Source organism: Pieris napi, chromosome 18, assembly GCF_905475465.1.
Source record: "Pieris napi chromosome 18, ilPieNapi1.2, whole genome shotgun sequence".
Taxonomy (NCBI): domain Eukaryota; kingdom Metazoa; phylum Arthropoda; class Insecta; order Lepidoptera; family Pieridae; genus Pieris; species Pieris napi.
Genome location: NC_062251.1, coordinates 8,564,993 through 8,574,777, shown reverse-complemented (window position 1 = coordinate 8,574,777; position 9,785 = coordinate 8,564,993). Strand labels below are relative to the sequence as shown.

The 9,785-nt window shown below is 35.0% G+C and overlaps 1 protein-coding gene across 2 annotated transcripts; it reads right to left on the bottom strand.

Annotated features, from left to right (window-relative positions):
• Positions 1–1,593: 1,593 nt before the first annotated feature.
• On the bottom strand, positions 1,594–7,509 carry LOC125058253 (chymotrypsin-1-like). Of its 2 annotated transcripts, none has more exons than XM_047662284.1 (5): positions 7,147–7,509; positions 3,606–3,789; positions 2,848–3,094; positions 2,453–2,605; positions 1,594–1,876 (listed from the first exon to the last, which is right to left on the bottom strand). In XM_047662284.1, the coding sequence occupies exons 1-5, from the start codon at positions 7,247–7,249 to the stop codon at positions 1,715–1,717; spliced, it is 849 nt and encodes a 282-aa protein (XP_047518240.1). In that variant the 5' UTR covers positions 7,250–7,509; the 3' UTR covers positions 1,594–1,714. The 2 variants fall into 2 exon arrangements, with proteins under 2 accessions (XP_047518240.1, XP_047518241.1); XM_047662285.1 differs by lacking the exon at positions 7,147–7,509 and adding an exon at positions 4,576–4,745.
• Positions 7,510–9,785: the final 2,276 nt, after the last annotated feature.

The following is a 9,785-nucleotide window of genomic DNA, read 5'->3' as shown; positions in this document are numbered from 1 at the left end:
AAAAAGTTATAACTTCGTCGACAACGTGATGTCCGTCGGCTACAGGACTCGAAACAAAATGGCCGAATCCGAATGAACGTTCTCTCAGAGTTCAGACCGTTCATTTCTCGTTCATTCGGAGTGGGAATGAAAGATACCGGATGCCAATATCCAACACTGTTGGATCGGTTCACTAATGATTTCATTCGGCACTCGTGTTTCATTTTTTGTTCAGACATTTCATTTCGAGTGAAATGTACCGAATGAAAGGTGAAAATGAACAAAAAATGAACCGTCTGATATCACCTTTAGACATTCGAAATCGAAAATTTGATAATAATTCCAAAAGTTTTCAAACTTCGGTCAAGTGAATGGTACATTGGGACGACAATAAATCTCATTTTGCAACCTTGTCCGCAGTCCGGAACATTGTTAAAATTGCAATTAAATTAATTTTTGCTGTGAAAAAAATTCCAAAAGTTCTGCAAACTTGGGGAAGTTTTCGATATAATATTTCATATCACGTATAAAATTTGCAACCAACCTAAGTGTACGGAACATTTTTTGTTATTTATTTTATTTTCGATATATCTGTCAAATTTGCAGAACTTTTGGAACGTTTTCCTTCAGTTTAATAAAGAAAAACATTAATTTTTAATAACAAAAAATGTTCCGTACACTTAAATTGGTTGCAAATTTGACACGTGATATAAAATAATATATTTAACACCACTCCAACTTTGCAGAACTTTTGGAATTTTGGTCTCAAGAACTGAGCAAATTATCATTTATTGCATTTTTAACAATGTTCCGGACCGCAGAGCAGGTTGCAAAATTTTATAGTTTGTTTTAATACCACTCCCGACCTTACATCAAAATTTGAAAACTTTTGGAATTATAATGAATTAATTGTCTTGACTGACTGGACTAGTAGCCGACGGACATGACGTTATCGACGTAGTTATAACTTTTTTTTCTGTGTGTTATTATATTGTTTTCATGCGGCAAAATGGTGTTCAAGTGGAACGATCAAAATACAATGCTTTTTTTTTTAAAATAAATTTCTTTTTTCAATCCATGGTCGAACCCACCACCGCGTTAAGCATTCACTCGAGTGAACAATCATTCGAGTGAACCGTCTGATATCACCTTTAGTGACATGTTTGACAATCTTACGGCAGAATCTTTCCAGCTGCAATCGGTGCTCAAGCAACTGGGATACCCTTGTGCCAGTCTCGAGCTCCAAATCGCACCTGGCTCTTTGGTTTTCCGCCCTCTCGTTTCCCAGTGTGCCAACGTGCCCCATCATGCCGTTCTAGTCTCTGCCCCATCATGCCGATCTGTCTCTGTCTCTTAAATAAAAGCGTGAAAGACTTACGCCCTTTTTTTAACATTCTTACAGAAAAACTAAATTCAGCGATAAGTGGGGAACAAATCTCAAATATCTGAGACATTGACTACATTCAATTGTGTTGTTTGGAAAAATAACACAACAACAAAGTGTATTTCCCTTAATAAGAGACTGTATTTTACCTTTTAAAAGTTAGGCTAGATCATAATGGTAAAAAAATCGTGTAGATCAAAATAAAAAAAATATATTTTTTATATACCACTCTTTATTAAATTATAATATTGCTATACATATAATAATGAAAAAAATAACTATATCTGAAAAAACTTATCCTATAGCTGGTCTGATAGACTTTTATATGTAGGTTGGTTAGCAATTAGCCATTTAATCCTTCATATTTTTCTCAATCCAGTCATAATAGCTAGAAACTGACGAAAACACCTCCGGGTAGTTTTGAGCGCACGGAAACGTTCCCCAGGACACGATTCCAACTTGAACAACGCCATAATTTGAATCAAAAGCGACCAGAGGACCTCCTGAATCACCCTATGGAAGGAAATAACTTTATTAAGTAAATGGGCGGTCAATCTAATTGGCAAGTAGGTGATCACCCTCCTGTGCCTGACGCAAGCCGACGACTTTTTGGTTCTAAGGCAAGCCGGTTTCCTCATAATGTTTTCCTTTCACAGTACGAGCAACTGTTGAAAGTCCATTGGTGCACAGCTAGGGATCGTACCTTCGATCTCAGGGATGAGAGTCAGACGCTAAAGCCACTAGGCAAACACTGCTCAATCTTTATTAATTACCGTCTTTTAAATAGTATTATTCATATAAATATATTACTGAAGATTATTTTCTATAAATAAATAAAATATACACGAAATTTGTTACTTTTTGTTTTCTTTACTGTCAGGTAATAAAGAAAATTTTGTTCCTAATATGAAAGAGTTTATTATTATCATGCGTATGAGTGAGCTGGTAAAAAGTTGATTTCCGTCAGTACATATGGCGTCTTAAATATTTTATTATTAAGACAATTTCGATATAATAGCGAGTTTTATATACTTCTTACATTCACGTATAAAACGATTTAAATATGTAATGTTCCTTAGTTAAACTTACTAAACAAGCACCCTTCTTATCTGGACCTCTCACGCAGAGCTGTTTGTCATCGATTGGTGCGAAATTGGAACGTTTTAGCTGCTCGTTGCAGTTCTTGTTGCTAATACTCTTGAAGAACAGAATTTGAAGTTTGTTCGGCATAGTTCCTTGATTCTGTGAAACAATTCAATTCGACAGCTAGATACATTGGAGGATCCATCCACTCCTGGGCAGGGATTTCTCATCACAAATTCTGTTTAATAATATTTCATATTTGTCCATTTACTACTCATGAGAAAGAACAGATTAATTAACCTAAAACCTTTTGACGAATTCTAGTACCGCCTTTCACTAGACAGTTAGGTCTCGAATACTGTCAATTCGATAACTATTACCTAAATTGTCTGAGTACTTACGTCAATATACCCCCATCCTGTCAGAGCACAAATTGTTCTAGCAGCCACCGGCTCTTTCCTCAATTTGATTGGCATAACGTTATTTTTCATTTTGATTTTACCGTCGACTTTCATTAGAGCTATGTTATTTTTCAAACGTTCTTGTGAGTATTCCTCGTGAATAATAATTTTCGTTATATTGTAACGGTCGCCACCTGATTTGAGTTGGGTTGATCCAACCACTATGGGTAGTTCTTTAGCACCAATACTGTAAATCAAACAAATTTAACAAATGTTTTAATTAAAATATTTGTTTTTTTTTACTAAGACAAGGGGTTAAATAGAAATATCTACTTTAACCGATAGAACAGGAATTTATTATAAAGAAAGCTATTGTATTTGTATCTTAGAAACGAATAAAAATATCTGCGACTATACAACCTCGGTCTGGGCCTTATATTTATGTATCTGTTCTGATCATTTCTAACAGGCAAGTAGATGATCAGCCTTCTGTACCTGACACACGACGTCGACATTATTCGGTCTGAGGCCTATTTCCCCACGAGGTTTTCCTTTACGGTAAGCTGAAAGTCCATTGACACCTAGGACCTCAGGGATGAGAGTCACAAGCTGAAGCTACTAGGCCAAAACGGCTCTCTTTCTTTTTAACTTATCACATATAATGTCAAATCCCTGAGTAACATAGGCTATATTTATATTCAGAATACAAAAAAATATATTTCCTAACCAGGACATTTTATAAAAATAATGTTGCTGACCCATATGTGCAGTAACCAGCTGTTAAAACCCATTCTTCGTGTATGATAGAGCCGCCACACCAGTGGAATTCTTTATTCTTGTATTGCTTACGTATGGAGACTTGGTAAATCGCGAAACCCTCTCTAGCATCTTGACCCCCTATGATTCGCGTATCTCCGTCAAAATCCGTGAAATCAGACTCGCCTGTGAATAAACACATTTATTAGCCAGCCCCAATGATATTACTTATGAATAACGCGTCCGCGTTTGTGATGACAGATGGGTCAAAAAATACCAGAAAAGACCCTAACTTGAAATGGCCCAGGGGGAAGAAAAAAGAGAGGACGCCCACCAGAAACTTGGGAAGATGGAATAAAAGGGATAGCGGGGAAAGTTTGGAAAATGGTTAAAAGACAAGTGGAAGAATTTGGGGCCTTTAGTCCGTCGGAGGTCGTGTACTAAATAAAATAAAAAATAAAATATGTTTATTATGGAACATAAGATACAGATATCACTTATTCCACGTCATTAAATTTGAATCTGTAGGCATCCCAACTCATCGGCAAAGAAGACAGAGGGTGTAGGCCGAGAGAAAAAACCGGCGTAAAAAACTCTCGGTACTCTTTTAAAATAGCAAATCATCAAACAACACTTATTTTAAAACAAATATCGCAAATTAATTAGAGGTAGCCTGTCTAGCACTAGTCCCAGGCCCTTTTATCAACTAGATAATCGTAATACTAACATTGAACATAATGACATGGACTCATAGTAATCCTGATCATGTACTCGAATCTAGGCTCTTTTATTTTATTCTTTTAACATTCTTATCTCAAAGTGTAGGTAACCAAACTCATTCGGGATTCGAGGATTTGAATAACGGAGCGAATCCTGCGTGTTCGAACAGGAAAGGAAAGCACTGAATGATGTGTGAGAGCATTGGTAGGAAAGAATTGATGCCTGGCATTGTTCGGATAAATAAATACTTACCAAAAAGTCCCTGCGAAAGTAGAAGCACCAACCCCAGTTGTACAAACATATTTCTGATTAGGTATACTTTGCCTTTTCGCCTATTTATATTAAATTTTTAGATAAAAAAGTGCAATTAGAAACAATGTTTAATATAAAATAACAATTAATAACTTTTTACCAGTATAGTAAATTTTATTATTATCTGTAAAGTAATTAAAAAATACAATTTCAGGTACAATATAATATTAATACTGGCTTTTCTTTTAATTTACATTTTATGTTTATTTATCAAACCGTATATTTGATTGTTATGAATTAATAATTTAATGTTATCTAGATAAAAATACAATTATACGACAATATTTTAAATTCCATCCTCTCTATTTCGATCCACAACACAGCTCGACACAAGGGCATTTTCTGCCTTTCTTTGTGGCACCAGCTGCCAGTAGAAGTATTTCCGAACCAATAAATTTGCTGTATATGGCCAGTAAGCGTCAGGTGATGTTAAAACGGGTCTCATGGCGTGTTTTTCGAGCGTTAACATCATTGTCAATTGTATTCTGTGTTTTGTTAATACATAGTTTCCATAATGGTTTTTAGAAATATCTTCAAATATCGAAAATAAAATTAAATGTTTATTATGGAAAATAAGATACAGGTATCACTTATTCCACGTCATTAAATTTGAATCTGTAGGCATCCCTACTCATCGGCAAAGATGACAGGGTGTAGGCCGAGAAAAAATTTCCTTGAGTGATTCTTGTTCTAGTGGGATCAGTCCTGACTTTTTTCTACTTCTAACATTTGCTGTACTCTTAATTGTCACTGTTGCACGAACCATACGGTGGGTTGGTGGTATTCATGATAGGCAAAACCGTTTGCGACATCGTTTAGAACAACATACCGGTTATATCAAAATCAAAGGTCCCGGCTGAATTCTATTGTATTAGGTACTTAATAACAACGTCATCGGCTGTTATGAGTATCGGTTTTTACGACCAAATATAAGTAGTACCTTCGATGTCGTTAGACGGATTTTGATTGTATATCTATATTTTCGACCTTCTTCTGATATGTTTTAACTTCTCATCTATTCTATTTATTATTTTGTTAGCTAACGATTCTTCCAGTCTGGTATTCTGATCCTTCATTCCAATTCTCATTGTCTCAAAGAATATAAGAAATTGGTTGTCCATTGTTATTTACAGATCAAAAAGAAACGAAAAATATTTAATTAAAAAACGACCTTCTTAAGAAATTTCTTTTTAGCGTAATTAATTTTATGTAGATAAAGAAATACATTTAACTGATTAAAAAGTTAATTAATTTTTTTTAATATTATAATTAATATTTTCAGTGTTTGTGACGCATGATTACTCCTTCAAGGCTATTTTGAAATGTAAAATTTATTAATTATACCTTCTTAATGACTGAATAAGCTATTTAATAATTAATAATGAAATATGTATTTTATTCATAGCAACACAAATATATATTTTATTAATATATTTTCAGTATCCTTAGCCTACATCGTAATAACAATAATTAAAAATTGATAAAGCAAATGTAAAAAGTTAGTCCCTGTGTTGTACCTTTAATGCTGGCATTTGGTCGCTGTATTGCGATACTTATTCGTTGAGCGAGGAAAGCACCAGCTGTCGTCACCGGTGTCACCATAATAATAATAATAATTTATTGCAAGAATATGGTACAAAAATGTATCAGGTGGTACAATCATAAGTTCGCATATTCTGCCACACACAATGGCGCGCAAATTTGTATTTAAAGGAATTTTACATATTCCAACTGAAATCTTTAATTAGGCGCTAGCCTATGCACTTGAACCTCACGGTTTAAGAGTCTCAACTTCAAACGGATAAAAATCAAAGTTGGAAGAAAGACTCATATTTACCGTTTCTTATATTATATTAATATAATTATTTATATATTAAGGCTTTCACAAGTGACTGTATGTATATATTAACAAGATTTCAATTAGCTATACATATTCCAACTTATAGAACCAAGTATCTTCAGAAGGAATTTAGATAATTAATATGACATTTGCATGCCTATGCTTATATGATTGTGCGGTTTATAATTAATCAAGCAGAATGTACCACATTCTTAGCGAATAAACGATTTATTATTGTTAATTTTGGTACCGTTTACTTTAGCTCAGGATCGAGACAGGATCCATTATTGCACATGGGCCTAAGCCAAGTGAACACAGTTCGTAGAAATTTGCGTTATTACTGCTTTTTGAATGATATAAATGGATTTCGGGAGGTCTAACGATTTGATGGATATGTGTATCTGATTTGGAATTATCTGGTGGTGGACAAAATGATAGGCACTATTGATACTTTCTTAAGAGTCCATCCTTTTAATTTAATTTTTAAGATCTGTATATGACGTCATTTTACGAGCTATTGTTTCTTGTAAATTGTGGAGGTTGGGTATGGCGATATCTAAGACATCTCGCGTGACCCCAGTTCCTAAAGCTGATTGTAGAAGCAGAGCTGAAAACTACAGGCCTATCGCGATTCTGTTGTACGCTGGCAAAGGTGTTTGAAATGTCTTTACACTCGTTAATGTTGCCTAAATTCATTCCCCACATCACTCCTTCCCAGAACGCCTTTCTTCCACGCAGATCAGTTAATACTAATCTATCGTCTTTGGCTGACATGGTATCGCGTGAAATTGATAAGCGGTGTCAGGTGGATGTAGTGTATTTGGATTTTCACAAAGCGTTTGATCGAGTAGACAACGACATTCTTCTCCAAAAGTTGGCCGCAATTGGGTGTGGACCTGTTCTGCTTAAGTTTTTTTCTGGTTACCTATCAAATCGTAACCAATATGTTAAATATGGACAATATATCTCGCAGCCTTATCCAACAAGTTCTGGTATTAGCCAGGGTTCAAACCTGGGACCGTTGCTATTTTTGATTATATATATTAACGATCTTCCAAGCGTTATCAAATATTCCAAAGTACTATTATTTGCTGACGACGTTAAGGTTTTTAAAATAATTAAGACCGACAATGATCGTCTGTGTATGCAACTTGATTTGGATGAACTGCTGCATTGGAGTGAATTAAATAAACTCCACTTCAACTATGACAAATGTGAAGTGATGACCTTTAGTGCCTCTCCGAATAAAATACTCTGCGACTATAGCATAGGATCGAAAGTTATTAGGCGCGAAGACAGAGTTCGCGACTTGGGTGTCTTGTTTGTGCCCGATCTTTCATTTGCGGAGCATATTCGGACGATTACGGATGCTGCATTTAGGAGATTAGATTAGTTTGTCCTGCGAAATTCAGTTGGTCTGACGGACACTGCCACTAGGGTGCTATATTCATCATTAGTAAAGCCAATTCTTGAAACCAGCTGCGTCATATGGTCCCCTTCTGGGGATATCATTGAAAGGGTGCAAAAGAAGATCCTGAGAAATTTGTATAAAAGAAGGTAAAATTGTTATCCTTACCTCTACCCTACTAAGTTCTTGATGGGGGTGTTAGGGTATTAGGGTATATTCATTAGAGCTTTGTAGGGATTTTTCTGTGTTCTGGTTTGGTTAAAGCGTAATTAAAAACGAAACGGAAAGCGCATACACGCTGGCAGAAATCATGAGACTGTACGTTTCGGACAATTATTATAATATTATTCCGCTGCCGGAAACGTAACGTTTTTGCTGTGCGTTCGGCTCGCACTGTCCAGCGACAACAAGCGCCCATTCCTCGGTTACTCTCGCTGCTCAATGGGTTTATCGACTCTTCGCCGGAGAGCGACCTATTTGGGAAGCGTATGGGGGTAGTATACTGTGATTCGAGAGTATACTTGGAGGGCATAAGAGGATAGCAATTTCTGTCAATTTTGTAAATAACTGATTTGTATTTTATTGTAGTTTTGTGTTATTTTTAGTCTGAGTTTGGCCATGCATGGGCTGTAATTAAATAAATAAATCTATTAAATGTTCTGGTCTATTGTAGTGTATTGTTTTGTCTGTTCTGGATCTATCAAAGTACAACTTATGAGTATGACTTTATAGAACCGTTTCTGGGAAATATTTATAGTGCGGTACGGGTTCAGAGTTTTTAAATTATATATAATTGCAATTATTGTAATTTAATACTTTTTTCTTATACAGAACTGGACAGACGTTTGGCTGAGATCCCTCATGTAAGTGAGATGCGGCCTAATGAAGGGAACGCCTGTCCTTGAGATGCCCATTTAGCCGCCGCTTAAATGAAACCATATTTGACTATGGAAGAACGTCCACTCCTTTGCTGTTTTTACAAGAAACGACAATCCAAATCGTGCATTGCGGCACCTAAGGATCTAATTTACGAAGGGACCAACGTATATTGTTCAGTGCGTTTTTGATTCGGTTCTTGGAATTGTAGTAAAAATTTGAAGGTTGAAGTTTTTTTGTTGGAAGGTCATGGTGCTGTCCACATACAATTGTCTATGATGCACTTCATTTAAATTTGGAATATCTCTATTTTATTTTTAGATGTGCGGTGTTATTTATTCATTAGGTCATATATTTTCTCATAAAGTAAACACATTGTTATTAAGTATTATTTGCATTTTAATTAATTATTATAGCCACTAGTCCACCTTATCATTTTTAAGGAAACTTAAAGTAGTTAATTAAAACTTTTTAATTATACTTTTTTGGCTATACTAATTATAAAACTGTTTACCAAATGTGCGACTGTTAACCTTGAAACCATATTTAACACCGACTGTACACCAAAAGATTTATAGGCTATTAGGAATGGCTCGTACATAGTCTAGTCGACAAGTTGAAAATGGAACAAAATAGAGATACTACTCTTAAAATTATGTGCGATAGCTCATTGGATCCGGAATGACGTCTAGAAAAATGTGCTAAAAGCGTGTATTAGCACATAAAAAATTGCAAAAGTTATAGACCATTAAAGATGAAAAAATAATAGCATTTAGTTTTTTGCCAATATTTAATAAACTATTAATATTTAAGAAATTTCAAATAAAGATTCTGAAAGAGGAGGAAATTTCTAATAAAAAACTCCTGACTCTAGTTAGGTAGTGAGCGAAGGCGAAAGGGTTTTTAAAAACAAGTGGTATGTGTTCTCTGCTTGAAGAGCAAAGCAAGACTGATCTTTATTTATTATTCAAACTTACATCAAGACTTATCTACTTAAATGAACAAAGGGTTATATCTTAATCGTAA